General features: G+C 33.1%; 1 protein-coding gene across 4 annotated transcripts; it reads left to right on the plus strand.

The window, feature by feature from the left end:
- The first annotated feature begins 8560 nt into the window (after positions 1–8560).
- LOC105284024 lies at positions 8561–11791 on the plus strand. Of its 4 annotated transcripts, XM_026967740.1 has the most exons (4): positions 8561–9022; positions 9148–9277; positions 9339–9601; positions 9709–11791. In XM_026967740.1, exons 3-4 carry the CDS (start codon positions 9341–9343, stop codon positions 9904–9906), a joined length of 459 nt encoding a protein of 152 aa, XP_026823541.1. In that variant the 5' UTR covers positions 8561–9022; positions 9148–9277; positions 9339–9340; the 3' UTR covers positions 9907–11791. The 4 variants fall into 4 exon arrangements, with proteins under 4 accessions (XP_026823541.1, XP_026823540.1, XP_026823539.1 ...); XM_026967739.1 differs by lacking the exon at positions 8561–9022 and having other exon boundaries at positions 9033–9277; XM_026967738.1 differs by lacking the exon at positions 8561–9022 and having other exon boundaries at positions 9033–9277; positions 9368–9601.
- The last annotated feature ends 4298 nt before the right edge of the window (positions 11792–16089 follow it).

Below are 16089 nucleotides of genomic sequence, written 5' to 3' on the forward strand. Positions count from 1 at the left end.
TTCCTGAAAATTTCCATGCATGTGCCACAGTTCTTAAAGTATTGATTTTCAAATGAAGAAATAAAAATGTGTTAATACATCGCATCGATACAGCGTCGATCGATTATTTATATTTTGATGTTAGAATATTAGATCGAATCGAAGATATTTCACGGCACATTTCGTTCATGGTATTTGTCCGCGGCTAATCAATTTTTAGTTCCTATATTATGATTTGCAGGATACATGACTTATATCTTTTTCCGCCCAGGCTACTGGATGTCTTGATGGCGCGTTGATACGTTATCACTATAAAATCGTGCAAAGGTAGATCTATCGGGGTCAGCATATACATGACATCGTGATTTTATAGGTGAAACATGTAAAGCTATAATTACACATTATGGGTATTATCTGTATGCATAATGTAGTTTATAGAGTATAGATAAGAATGTAATTCATCCTCAGTTTCCACACCATTGCTTAATGGATATGAAAGGTACAGGATTTAAAAGACGTTAAGTAGAATAAATTAACAATGTACGATTATATAAATAAAGTTTCCCTTCAGATTATGTTAAGGAGGCTGGTTGCTCAAATAAAAATGATAAGAATTAGTTCATATTTATGGAGGATATTCGTCTATGCGAATCTGTCGTCCATACCAAACTTAAAGACGATTGTCTGCACGGTTGTCGAATAATTAATTATTGAAGTTATACTTTTATACATGGGCAACATAGCAAAAATGTTACGATACCTGTAATTTAATTCTCGAAAACGTGTTAAAAATGATAAGAATAATGCGTCGATTATTTGACAATTCTTTTCAGAAAATTGTGATACGAAAATTCGTTTGCTTTGTATATCTTGCTCTGATTAAATTAGGACCCCATTGGCGCCCATTATCATGGCCGAAAAAAATGCGACATTGCCGCTTCTCTATTCAACGAATAAAGATATTTTAAACGCAATACTAATTTCTATAATAATAATTTCTATTTCAGACTTGATAAACAATATAATGCCTCATTTGAGACATGCGCACTTTATTTCGTGATATGTCAAATGTGCCGACCAAGAATTGCGCACTTGGATATATAATTATATACTGTGATATTGCATAGACCAAAACTTTTTTATATTAGACTACTATATGTAGCCATATGTCTACTTAGGTATAAGCACACACTTTGTAATCTTATGTGGCGCATATGCGAAATAGAGTAGGTATAGCAGATACTGTTTCAGGACATAAATATATTATCAGTTTGTAAGAAGTTTGCAATCTAGTATATTATATAGAAATCCGTCCTAGTAATAGTGTACTTGTCTATATATTTGTTTAAATGTTTGTATCTATATGTTTCAATATTACACACATTTTATATTTATTATATTTTATTTTATTTATTGCATTTTATTTTATGACATATGCGTAAGGTGCAAAACTATGTGTGTGACATACACTACGACATATGTGTAGCATTCTTAACTTCACGAAATGGCACTTTTAAGTTTTTAATAGCTTATTATCGAGCAACATTTCGAGCAATTTCATAAATATGTTTTTGCATATAAGAACGAATGAATATACATTTAAATCTGTCGTGAATAAATTTTTATGCCCTATATTTAGAACGCGCTTACAACATTGAGTTATATACATACTGGAGCCTTCAAGGAGGGGGTAGCTCAATTTCGAGAAAGAAGCCAGTATTGCGTAGGTATTCCTGTCCTAACGTAAAGCCTGTGCTGAAAAGAGAAAGAGATACCTATATACGCAAGGATAGCTATCGCTATCCTTGAGCCGCAAGCTGCTTATAGGCTCGTGTAGGGAAGGCTCTCTCCTATATGTGTGCAGGGTGTAATTTAATTCGCGCCCACTATTTACCGAGTGATGTTTCTTATGAAAAACTGAGTCGAAAAGTCCTGCATGATTGTTTTCTATAATGTTTAATAAAGTGGTAATTATTGAGTAAAGTCAAACCAATCAATGCTTAATTCTTTAGAAATATACACGTCTGAAAAGTCACTGCTTAACAACAAAAACGCAGCGGTGGCGTACTCACGAACACTACCAGACGATCGACTCCCAGACGTACTTCCGGCTAAAGATCGGCGCTGATTGGATTGACATTACTCAATAATTACTACTTTAGTAAACATTATAGAAAAAAATGATTCAGGACTTTTCGACTCAGTTTTTCATGAGAAACATCACTGTGTCAATAGTGGGTGCGAATTAAATTACACCCTGTATAGCTCAATGGCTTACAACGATACAAGCGCCTCTAGAACTTCTAGAAGTGGCTTGAAAACCACTTGATTGGCTGAAAAGTCACACTGAAAGCTTTTTGTAAACGCGTGCTGAAAATAGGCCCATTAGTGTCTACCACGTGGCTACTACAGGATAGATCGTTTCACAAACTTTATGCGTCACTGAGAATACTTGCAATGCACGTGTGAAATAAGAGTGTCGCTTCCAACACTGTGCTGTGGTATTCCAGTCGCTTTTATGCATTTAAGTGACAATCTACGGACCAGTGCAATTACTAGTGTAATGCAAAATACATAAATTTCGTATACGTATCGTAGATTCATTTATATCATTTCTTTTTCTCACAATGGCAACAATAACGGATCTTCCCGTCGAAGTGATATATACAGGGTGTCCCGGGTTTTAACCGACAAACTGCGGGAGTATATTCTACTAGTGGAAATAAGAAAAAATTCTTATATCGAGTTTGCTTAGAAATGCTTTATTACAAAGTTATAAACCAATATTGAAAAGAAATATGAGATAAGTAACAACGAAACATAGTGTAGAATTTGGAAGGTCGAAGATGTTATGTTATGTGTATTCACATGTATTCATGTTCACTATGTTGATACGATTCAGTATGATTGTTACTTTCACAACAGTAGCTGTTAGATTTCAATCGTCGTGTGAACTAGCAATTACTATCAGAATGCCAAAAGTGTTTTCAAATGAGGAATACACTGATATTCATTTCGTGTACGGATTCTGTGACGGAAATGCACGAGCTGCCGTACGAGAGTATCAACGTAGATTTCCTAACAGGAGAGTACCAGATAGTTCTGTGTTTAGTAATACCCATTTGCAATTACGTAATTTGGGTTCATTTCGACCTATGAATGAATATGATGATGTTCGTTCAGCTCTAAGACACCGACGACGCTCGGAAAGAATCTTAAATCTTCGCCAAAACAGCTGGATACAGTTAGACGGTTGTCCATCGCACTATGCTAGACAAGTTAGAAACTGGTTAGATGAACATTACGCTCATAGGTGGATTGGTCGAGGAGGACCGGTTTTCTGGCCTCCAAGATCGCCCGATTTAACGCCTCTTGATTTTTATTTATGGGCAACTTTAAAAAATAAAGTTTACAGTACAGAAGTAATCTCGCTTGAAGATTTAAAGCAACGAATTACTAATTCAGTTACTGAGATGCAACAACATTTTCAGGAATGTCGTACTGTAACAAATTCTGTACCACGTCGATGTCTAGCTTGTATCGATGTGCAAGGACAACATTTTGAAATGCGTCACTAAATCATTGCGTAGATAATTTTTATTTTTGTGAAAAAATCCGTTGTTACTTATCTCATATTTCTTTTCAATATTGGTTTATAACTTTGTAATAAAGCATTTCTAAGCAAACTCGATATAAGAATTTTTTCTTATTTCCACTAGTAGAATATGCTCCCGCAGTTTGTCGGTTAAAACCCGGGACACCCTGTATAATTCTGGATTTTGACAATATCAGTGTTCAAGATTTTGCAAATTTTTCCTCCACGTGCAAGCATTTTTATAAAATGCTATACCCCAGCTTATTTTGTCGACGAAAGTTCGATCAGAGGTATTTTCTATTTCCTTGTATTAAATTTAATTAAAAATTTTAATCAAGATTATGATACCAAGTTTCAACGGTATGTCATCCCGAGCAGAAATGAAATCAGGTATGCCCTATGTATGGTTAGGGCCTGATTAGGAGGCAGTAAGGTATGTCCTAATAAGACATTCCCGACATTTGCCTGATCCGGTGCGCAACAGAAGTTACGTTTTAAAACATTTTTCAGGTATATCTTACACGGGCCTGATTTCCTTATCCCTATCATTGCCCTATAAGGGTATTTCTTACACGGACCTGATTTTCTTATCCCTATCATTACCCTATAAGGGTATTTCTTACACGGACCTGATTTCCTTATCCCTATCATTTCCCTCTTATAGGATTTGATAAATGTTAGCCTGATCATTTTACTTGGAACTGTAAGATCTTGAAAATTATCATTTTGTATACTACTCTGTAATGCGACTCGTTATCGATTTTCGGTATCGATAACTAGCGACAGAAAAGACACGATCTTGGAGAAAACCGCTCGCTACACTCACAGGTTGTCGCTACCTAGACAGCACATAATACTAAAAGTTAGCGGAAAGACGTCTTTTATAAATTATCTTTTTGGCAAAGCGAAAAGATGTCTGGAAGACATATATCTTTTCATCTTACCGAAAAAGACAACGTAAAAAAGATATCTTTTCGTCATCTTTTTTATGATGTCTTTACCGACATAGCATAAAGACATATTAAAGATATCTTTTCAGCCAATCAACAAAAACCATTTTTACTTTATATTATTATTTTATAATTATATTAAACACCAAAATAAATTGATTAAAGAGTAAGAACTGTTTTATCGTACTTGCAAAATAAAGGTCATCACACATAAAATTCAATGATGTATTTTTTACGTTTCCACATAAACGAAAAATGTATTTTAATAAATTGATTCGAAATTATATACTTAATGTAGAAAGAATAGTAATTTCTACTTAATTTGCGAGTATTAATTATTTTTATATCATATACATTTCAATGTACTCGATTATGGAACAATAAGAGACAAAAATCAACACAGTGTGTTTCCCGCCTCTGATTCACCAAGTGACCGATAGATGGCCAGGTCAGGCGTGACGTTCTCACAAGTAACATTTGGTTAGCACCTTACAAATAACTATCTGGAAAACCGATCCGGTACTTTATTCTTCTCTTCTTTTGGACTCTTACTTAGAACATATACTAGTAGTATATGTTCTAAAGACTCTATAGTTAACGATACTGAAAACTATTAATAACGAGAATCGCACTACTGATACCCTTACCAGTACCCTATTAGAAAATGTAAGGCACAGCAAGGGGCAGTCATAAGGTCCTAATAAGAAAAACCTGATCAGGCAATTTTAATTCTCGACGTTACATTTATGGTCGAGGCCCAACAAGGACTACCTGATGAGACCCTAATCAGGTGTTAGGGCATGTTTATTAGGTCCCTATTAGAACCCTTCTAAAATTTCTGCTCGGGATATTACCATCGTTATTGAAACAAAGAATGGAATTTTCTCGAAAAAACAATTACAATAGTGAAACAGTGGCGGACCTACAGCCTACATCTGTGTGGGCATATAGTCTAGGATAGAACACACTTGCATTTAGTAAAAGAAAACTTTCTCTTTCTTCTAAAGAAGTAATCTGTGCTAAATGATGCAACCTATCGTGATCCTTTGAATGAGGTGGCCAGTATCTATGCTATGCTTTTCTTTTAGTATAGTATAGCTTAGTATAGTATATAATAATTAATATAATACTTAATATAAATGATAAATATAAAAACAAAAATACAAAAAAAAGTAAAAATACCAAAATAGCAAAAAATGTTATATTTATTAAAAATTAAAAAAATATATTATATATATATATAATTTATATATATAAATATATTAATATTAATAAATATGCAGGGTGTCCCAGACCTAACGTAACACCGGTTAATGGTAGATACCTGAGGTGATTCTGAGACGAATTTTCCTCTTGCAAAATGTCAAGGGTGGCGTAGTTTCGGCGCTTTAATGGATTGAAGATGTCCTATCCATGTAGAGAATTTTCCCGCGTTCAGTGACGGTGGGTCGAAGGAGTCCCGCGCATCGCGCACACTTCAATTTGATCTTAATTTTTCGCGGCTGTTCAAATTGAAGTGTGCGCGATGCGCGGGACCCCTTCGATCCACCGTCACTGAACGCGGGAAAATTCTCTACATGGATAGGACATCTTCAATCCATTAAAGCGCCGAAACTACGCCACCCTTGACATTTTGCAAGAGGAAAATTCGTCTCAGAATCACCTCAGGTATCTACCATTAACCGGTGTTACGTTAGGTCTGGGACACCCTGTATACATATTCGCTACCACGCGAATAAATGCACCTTAGTGTACACTCCGAGTTTTTTCAAATTTGGCACAAATGTAGAGCTTTGAAAAATATTTGACCCATATTTTTCATTTGTGCTCTTAAGCGGTTTTAAGGGTAGTTATTACCCTTCCAATTTTCACCCGCCTATCATCAATAAGTACAATAAAAATATATAAGAAACAAAATTTAATGCAAAATATATTTTTCTGGATCGCTAATTGTGAATTGTGAAGCCAGATTTGCAAAATTATTTGTTTAAATAATAAATTGTTTCAACAAAATAGCTAAAAAGTTGAAAAAATACAGTATAGTGACGTATAAGAGTTAATATATTATAAGATTAAGTGATACTTAAATATGGCGTCAAATTTGTAAAAAGTATTGCTTTAAATTATTCGAACAATAAACGGTTTAAATAAATCAGAAAGAAGATTGAAAAACATTGAAGTGTATCATAGCGGCTTAAATTATAGATGATTTTGGAGTTGTTCATTACATATGTTGTTGACGTAAAGATTCTCTTTTAATATTGTTATATAAATCCTATTTGTTACAGTAGTAAGGAAACAAAATGTGAGGTACAGTATTACTAGATTTTTAATAATTTTATTTGCAAATAAAATTGTCACATTCGGTATTAAAAACTCGCTCCCTGCCAAAGCAGAAAATAATCAAGAATGAGGTGGCGAGTGCCTATGATATGTTTTTCTTTTAGTGTTTCATTCTAACGTAAATATATTCTAAATGTTATAAGCTTTTGCTTCTATATATACAGGGTGTCCCGGGTTTTAACCGACAAACTGCGGGAGCATATTCTACCAGTGGAAATAAGAAAAAATTCTTATATCGAGTTTGCTTAGAAATGCTTTATTACAAAGTTATAAACCAATATTGAAAAGAAATATGAGATAAGTAACAACGGATTTTTTCACAAAAATAAAAATTATCTACGCAATGATTTAGTGACGCATTTCAAAATGTTGTCCTTGCACATCGATACAAGCTAGACATCGACGTAGTACAGAATTTGTTATAGTACGACATTCCTGAAAATTTTGTTGCATCTCAGTAACTGAGTTAGTAATTCGTTGCTTTAAATCTATCTGGTACTCTCCTGTTAGGAAATCTACGTTGATACTCTCGTACGGCAGCTCGTGCATTTCCGTCACAGAATCCGTACACGAAATGAATATCAGTGTATTCCTCATTTGAAAACACTTTTGGCATTCTGATAGTAATTGCTAGTTCACACGACGATTGAAATCTAACAGCTACTGTTGTGAAAGTAACAATCATACTGAATCGTTTCAACATAGTGAACATGAATACATGTGAATACACATAACATAAACATCTTCGACCTTCCAAATTCTACACTATGTTCCGTTGTTACTTATCTCATATTCCTTTTCAATATTGGTTTATAACTTTGTAATAAAGCATTTCTAAACAAACTCGATATAAGAATTTTTTCTTATTTCCACTAGTAGAATATACTCCCGCAGTTTGTTGGTTAAAACTCGGGACACCCTGTATAATATTATTATTATATATAGTAATATTAATAAATATATATTCGCTACCACGCGAAACAATGCACCTTAGTGTACCACTTGGGTAGGTTTACTTGTAAGCAGTGAGGATAGATGTATAAATTACACATGTGTGTGTGCTTTATGACAATCTGTTATACAATACGTTTCACATATTGCTTAGAGAAAAAAGGGAAGGTTCAGTGTGGGGTCCTTATTACATTCATTATCCAGTGACTAATAAACAAATTCTTTTCAAAAAGAGATACTTTTTTGTTAGAGAAAGACTCTTTTGTGTGTGATATAGCGTTTGCATGCGTTAATAAAATTTTATATTAAATTCTTCAGAGACAAGATAAATAAGTAAAGGAGTTTCGGGAGCAAGTTGTTGCACTTCTACTGCCTTTCCTTTTTGCTATCCTTTCCCACAAAACTGCCTTTATTTTAAAACGGAACGAGATGCCAGTATTTTTTCGCAATTCGTTTGGATCGTATATTTCTATCGAAATGCAAGCAATGGAAATGCTCTTATTACTTTCCTTGAACGTACAACAGATAAAATATAACGTATAAATTTGGGTCACATGTGTAATACATGTGCAATTTCCCTAATGAGGTTTTTCTGTGTGGTGCACTATCATAAAGAAGACAATGTCGAAAAAGTTATTATTGCTGTTGTTTTTTTTATATTTTCCTTTTAGTAATATCTTTTTAAAAATTATCTTAATCTTTGTATAAAAAGTATGTATAATTTCATGTTTCTTCCATTTCTCAAAATGTATTGCCCTGACAATGGTTTTATTTATGCAATTATATATCCAATGATTCGCAAAATTAAATATATTCTTTCCTTACATTTTTCTTTCAGATGGCCTGGTTTGAAAAACATTCGACAAACAGAAATGCATAAAGGCTACTTAAGTGTTGAAGAATTGATAGACGTACGAGTAAACTGTAAGAAAGAATTGTTGCATTTGTTGGCTCAAATGAGCGAAAAGTATTACCACAATGGTTCTGATGAGTTCATGAAGAAAAATGTTAATATCTGCGCTTGTCGCACACACTTCCAATGTTTTCTTCCGTTCCGCACTGTTTTTCACGAAGGCGTTTTGAATAATGAAATTCTCGATATGGAAGAATTTAATTTTTTGGTTTATCCACCCAAGACAACACATCACTTGAATTATTATTTAGTTATGGATGAATTAACAAGTTTAAATGATCGGTGAAAAAGGTGAGATTTAATAAATAATGAATATTTATTTAAAAGTTTTATGAATAACTAGGAAGTTATACTGTAATGTATATGGTAAAGAGATATAACATTTATCAGTTAATATACAAAGTATTAATTTTTAGTGGATATAAGGACAACCTGACAAATATTTATTACGGAAGAATCCTTCTAACATATTTAAGGCATTATCATCTAGAAAACGTATGGCAGGAATTTATAAATCGCCCTCCTAAACACCAGTTACTGGAAGAGGTAATAACTTTTATCATACAATGGTTTCATCCGGAGAAAAATGTCTCTTGCTCGCACATAGATATGGACCTGGATAATATCGCACAACAGGTGATGAAGCATCTTAAAGTTGAGAATCCCAAGCATCCAATATTCTCGGCATCTCGTGAACAATTCTCGAGGTGGAAATACAATAATATCTATGAAAATCAATGGAACAACAGCGAGGGAAGACAGATTATAAATATTCTTTTCAACATACTCTTGTACAAACCAACCTTCGAGGCAGTTGTACATTCTTTAAAATCAGATCTCTTTCGACAATACCTATTAATGAAAAATATCGTAAGTTATAGTTTGTAATACATTAGGATCAGCTTATGTTATATCTATAGCTTCATATTTATTATTTCTTATAAATGTTAATATTTTTGTTTCTTAAATTATGACAGGAGTTTAAAACCGAGGACATGAATATTGTACCGCTGATAGTCATATTTCAGAGTGTTGCAAGAAGACTTGGCATGTATTGTGATCTAGTATCTTTTCTTATATCTGATTTTCCTGCTTCTGAAATTCTGAACCTGCCTATAGGCAAACCAACGCCAAATTATGGGTTACTAACATGGAAGCCAAAATGGTTAAACTAATTTTAATTTCGATTACTTATACCTTTCCATTTTTCTTTTAGTCGTATATATACTTTTTTATTATTTTATTTCAGTAATGTAACAAACTCTGATGACGAACACTGTCTTTATATCCATCTCGAAAAGGGGAGAGGTGGAGCCATTCTGAATAAAAATAACTTGTCCAGAATTTATGAGTCTACGTTAGAATGTCCCATAAGTTTTGATAGATATCCCAGAATAAAGTTGTTAGAGGTAATTATTCATATATATTGTATTAATTCTAGTAAATAACAACAATTCATAAATTTAACAATAGGTAAAGGTAATTAGTCACAAGCAAGTTGGCATAGATATATGTTAAATTACTGACACATTAAAGAGTGAGTCGCTTCTAATTTCAAAACATTTCTTTATTTTCCAAAGTTTCGTACTCTTAGTTTAATTTATTAATGCAATGTTCGTTTTAGCTGATGATAAGTTTGGGTTCTCATTATGTGCTACAAATGTATGTTGAGTGGGTCGACTATTATTGTGGAAATTATAATAATTTCAACCCAGTGTTTGAAGAAGGAAGGTGGATGCACAGGCTTCTATACCTGGTAGAAGAGAGTTTGTCGATCTCACAGACTCTTTATATGACAAGAAAAGAAGATGTATTTAAGTTCGTAGATGAATTGGAAAAGGTATCTCAATAAGGTTATACGTAAAGAAATATCATTTCCTGAAAGTTCCTGCAGTTTTCTTTTCTTTCTTTTAAACATAAGATACACTAATATATCTTTTTCATGATAAGAATATATCTATGTAACAAAGAATACTAGGATTCATTGTGTATATGAATATTTTATTTAGTTTTACATAAAACTTTTTATTAGGGGTACCGATATGTCTTGAGATAAGCGTACTTGTCACATATTTGTCAAATACTATATCTGCAGATAGAAATGTTTCCACAATAAGTAAATTTCGTGATTCCACATATGTGCAGGATGAATCTAGTGTTACGTGCTATGCAAGAAGACACATCGATTTAATACGAGTGAGAAGAAGGTATATATATTCTTAGGGTCTGGATATGAGGTATGTTCGCGCATTTCTATTGCGTGTGTGTGATACATAAAGATTACACATATGCATAAAACAAGAAAATATAAGTATAATATTCTGCGTATAATTATATGTTACTTCACGTCACGACGACATTCCGAGAAAGATCTTCTTGTGCAAGATAATGGGAGAGCTAGGCGAAAGAAAACTGTTTAAAAGTAATGTACAAAGATAGATCCTAATCGTGATTCTGCATCATATTTACCCAGCTGGCGGACGTTTGGGACGATAGACTTACGTCTAATAGAATTTCCTTAGTACCTCATCTCATTAAAAATGGTTGTTATTTATTCATGAAGACAGTACAAGAGTACTTGTATTCCAATTTGCCTCCTTTGAAGGGATTATCTTTTTTGCGGATGTGTTGTATGTGAAAGTAATTAAGTCTTTATAAGTAATTAATTATAATATTCTTATAATGAAAATTATAAGATAAGTATTTATTATCGTTAATTATTTGGTACATTCTAGTATAAATTACGAAAAGAATGTATGAAATACACACCCAAACCAAAGAAGAGGAAGGCTGAAATGAAATTCGCAGTTGGAATGATAGTGACATGTACTTGTAACGACAGAACTCATTCACGATTAAGATGCCATAAAATGCCACACGTGATAATAGGATGGTCAGTGGTTGATGATTTGGTAAGGAGATGGAACCATTTGGACTGTCACTTAGCCAAGAAACAAAGTGCATGGTACCTAGCCATTCCCGCAAGCCGGAATACAGTCGAGGATACATGTTATATTCGCGAATGTATAAACAAAGTGTTTTAAATACATGGTGTTATTCTGAATTATATATATTTACTATACACATATATAATTACTATATTACTATAATAGGATCCTCCCGGGATAAATGGTCGAACTTAAAATATGATTTGCGTAAACTTAAACTGTGATGAGGACTTCAAAGCAAACCATTTTCCTCTGGTAGTATGCTCGCAAGCGCTTTGTTCAAGAGATATTGACTTTTGAAGCTACGGAAGTATAGGATTGAATATAATCGAAATATCACTTTTTGGTTTATAGGTCATTGACAGACGTTGTATATTTATATAGCTTTTGTAAGGGAATTATTAATGCTGCTCACTGTGAATACGCCACGCGATTTCCAAACAGAAGATTGCCAGATAAGATACTGTTATCTTTAATATTTCAACGATTGAGGGAAACTGGGTCATTTAATATGGTGCCACGAGCTGATGGAGGTTTTGAACCACTGCAAAATAAAAGAATAATTGCTATCATATTGCAGCATTTCAACTAAAACCCATCAACAAATATCCGGAAATCTGTTTCTGAGTTAGGAATTTCCTTCACAATTATATGAAAAATACTCTCAGTCGATGGAAGTTGTCTATCTTCAACGTGTCCAGCCTTTATTACCAGCTGATATGCCACGCAGAAAACATCTTCCACTTGGTTTTTAAATCAAAGAAAGAATAATAAATATGATCCACAATTTTTACAAAACATTTTGTGAACAAAGAAGGCCATATTTATCAGACAAGATATTCTCCATCAAAAAGAAGATGTTTTATTAATGAATCATGTTTAGTAACATGAAAATTCTTGAGCAATCCAGAATATTTTCAACACGGTTTTGATTACTGTAAAGCAAGAAAGAAGAGAAACCTAGGTGACGTCAAAATTATTTACTAATAAATCTTATATCATGATAACTTTAGAAGTTAATATCTCGTGAACGAAGCAATTGCGAGCATACTTCCAGAGGAATTTTTTGTTTTGTTTTGTGGTTCTAAATTCATATTTCAAGTTTGGCCACTTAACCTGGGAGCACTCTCTATAATAACATGAATGTATATTTTTTATTTTAGACCAGGTAGAGAAGCTAAATACACCGACACCTTTTAATAAGTGCGAACTCGGTAAATATTTTTCTGAATTTAAAGGCACTTATTTCATGCCAAATAAGATGCTAGCAACTGAGTATCCAGACGATGTATTATATTTAGTTAACGACTTGTAACTTTTTTTATTGGTATGCAATTAAAATGTCCATGTATGGTAATGAAATACTTTAAGGGTGTCGGTTCTCTCCAATTTGCCATATTCGCTTTGTCATAAACTAGGAATGATGTAAATTTCTTGCGATAACTTATTAATTAGTACTTTGTGGGATATTCGTCTGCAATAATCACAGCTCATAGGCTGCTCATACACCTCCTCAGTCATCGGATCTCAATCTTATCGAACATTATGGAAAATTCTTGGAGATGTTATTTAGAAAAGACAGATACAGATTTCTAATCAAAAAGATTTAAAAATGGCTCTTTAAGAAGAATGGGACTCCTTCTCATCACCTGTCACGCAAAAGCAACAGTATACAGCCATGGACAAAATTATTAGGCACCCTACTTATTTAACTAACTTCCTTCTAATTTATAAGGAAATAAATAACACCATCTTTATAAATATTAACATTTATTCTCTAAACAATCATACAAACTAATATTTGGTTGGTCCACCATTGTGTTTTATAACTTCTGTTCCTCTCAGGTAAGCTATGCACTAGTCGCTTGCACATAGAAGATGATATCTTCTCCCATTCTTCAGGGACCGTTTTCTTGAGTTCAGTAATAGAATTGCACTTGCGAGTATAGATATATTTCTTTACACATAATAATCACGTCCGCACCCATACAGCACAAAATATTCGGAGAATATTCTAACAACATGATTTCCATATATTCTGAGAATATTCGAAAGGAATATTCATAAACAGTTCCACGAATGTTCTAAATGTTATTGATATGTTATTTGGTAAGTACTCCGAATATTCTAATGATATTTCAATGAATATTCTTATAATATTTTATTTCTTATAATATTTCCCACACTATTCCTAGAATATCCTATATATAGAATATCCTATAGAATATATATAGAAACAGTCCATAAACATACGCAAAATGTTCATAGAATATGCTACAGAATATTTATAGAATATTCAGAGAATGTGAGTTTTTGTCTACTTCAAATGTTCCATGGAAGGTTCACAAAAACTCTGAAGCATTATATGAGAATATTCTAAACATTCTCCGATATTATTCTATGAATGATCATAGAACGATCTTGTGCTGTATGGGTAGTCATCAAAGTCAAAATACAAACTGAAGAAGTTTCAGAGTAGTATTGAACTTCGTACCTCAATCGTTTGAACCATTCACAAGGTCGATGGAATGAAAACAACATATAAACATAAAGTTTACACTTATTCAGTTCCGAGATATTTGGGAGAAACAAGGTGCCAAATAATTTTGTCCATGGCTGTATACAGGGTGTTTCACATAAGGGTAAAAACCTTTCGCCCACAGGTAGATCAGATTGAATTAAAAAGTCCTGTACCATCTTGCGATTTGTGCAATAGTTAACGAGTTATTAAATTATTAAAAATCGTTGGATTAGTCCGGCCCACCGCCGAATGCAAGCGCACGGCGAGATTATGCGATCGCAAGGCGGTCACATCTCGCCGCGCGCTTGCATTCGGCAGTGGGCCGGACTAATACAGCGATTTTTAATAATTAATAACTCGTTAATTATTGCATCTTATGTTAACTATAGCGTCTTAATATAGCCCAAGTGAAAATCGGGCCTTAGTAAGCAAAAATAACTGTTTTAATATTCACTAATATAAAAATATAAGGAATATCGTAATAATGTATCTGTATCCTATAGATAAATAGACAAAGTATAAATAAAAACCAAAAAAATATATATTCTTGCATAAATAAACAAAAATACTCACGTATTTTGCAACAGCTTTTTAACAAAAGGCAGCACTTATACCCTTTCGCTGACGTTATACGATTGCTGACACTGACATCTGTGCGTTCGAGCGAATCCGGCGAGACGAACATTTAACACTCGTAGACACTCACGCTACTACATATAAGTCACGTAGTCTTTCCATATTCATTTAATGGGAAATTTAAAAGCTGGGGCTTATTAGGGCGCGGGCCTTATTTGTTTCTTCCACTTACTTTACATAAAATTTTCCGCTAATCGAGCTGAATATCACAAAATAAAAGCCTATAAAAACTGCCAAATTCATTTTATTTCATTTAATAATCACGTTAATCTGTGTTGAAAAAGAAGAACTATACTAACCAAAAAGAATTGTTTCCGTGAAGAAATCAAAAATGTTCTACAAGTGTACTGTTTGTAGACTTAGCTCACTAACATAAAAAGTGACATAAGATAGATGATCAAATGTTTCATATATGAGATATCCTAATCAATTCGCAGCAAACACAAAGTAACAGTAATATACATGTTATGTTATAATTTCCCACTCAACAATGTAATTGTTACATAACACGTATGTTATGTTGTATTTATATTAATGAGTAGGAAATTATAACATGTATATATACATAACACGATAAGTATAGTTTTGTTAATTTTTGATGATTTATGTTAAATGTATACATGTTAATTTTTGATGATTTATGTTATGTATACATGTATGTATACATAACATGTATATATTACTGTTACTTTTTGTGTTTGCTGGGTTATTTATGAGATATTGAGGAGGTTGGTTGCTCAAATCAAAATGGAGGATATTCGTCTATATGGGAATCTGTTGTTCATACCAAAAGTAAAGACAATTGTCTGCATGGTTGTTATACTTTTATACATGGGCGACATAGTGGCAATGTCGCATTTTTTTTGGCCCTGATAATGGGTGCCACTGGAGCTCTAATTCAATCAAAACAAGATAATTATACAGAGCAAACGAATTTTCGTATCACAATTTTCTGAAAAGAATTGTCAAATAATCGACGCATTATTCTTATCATGTTTAACACGTTTTCGAGAATTAAATTACAGGTATCGTAACATTTTTGCTATGTCGCCCATGTATAAAAGTATAACTTCAATAATTAAGTATTCGACAACCATGCAGACAATTGTCTTTAATTTTGGTATGGACGACAGATTCCTATAGACGAATATCCTCCATAAATGAACTAATTCTTATCATTTTGATTTGAGCAATCACCCTCCTTAAATGTTAATCATATCAAATGTACGTTATACAATTTACATATTTCAAAT

This window comes from Ooceraea biroi, chromosome 2 (genome assembly GCF_003672135.1).
Source record: "Ooceraea biroi isolate clonal line C1 chromosome 2, Obir_v5.4, whole genome shotgun sequence".
In the NCBI taxonomy this organism is placed as follows: domain Eukaryota; kingdom Metazoa; phylum Arthropoda; class Insecta; order Hymenoptera; family Formicidae; genus Ooceraea; species Ooceraea biroi.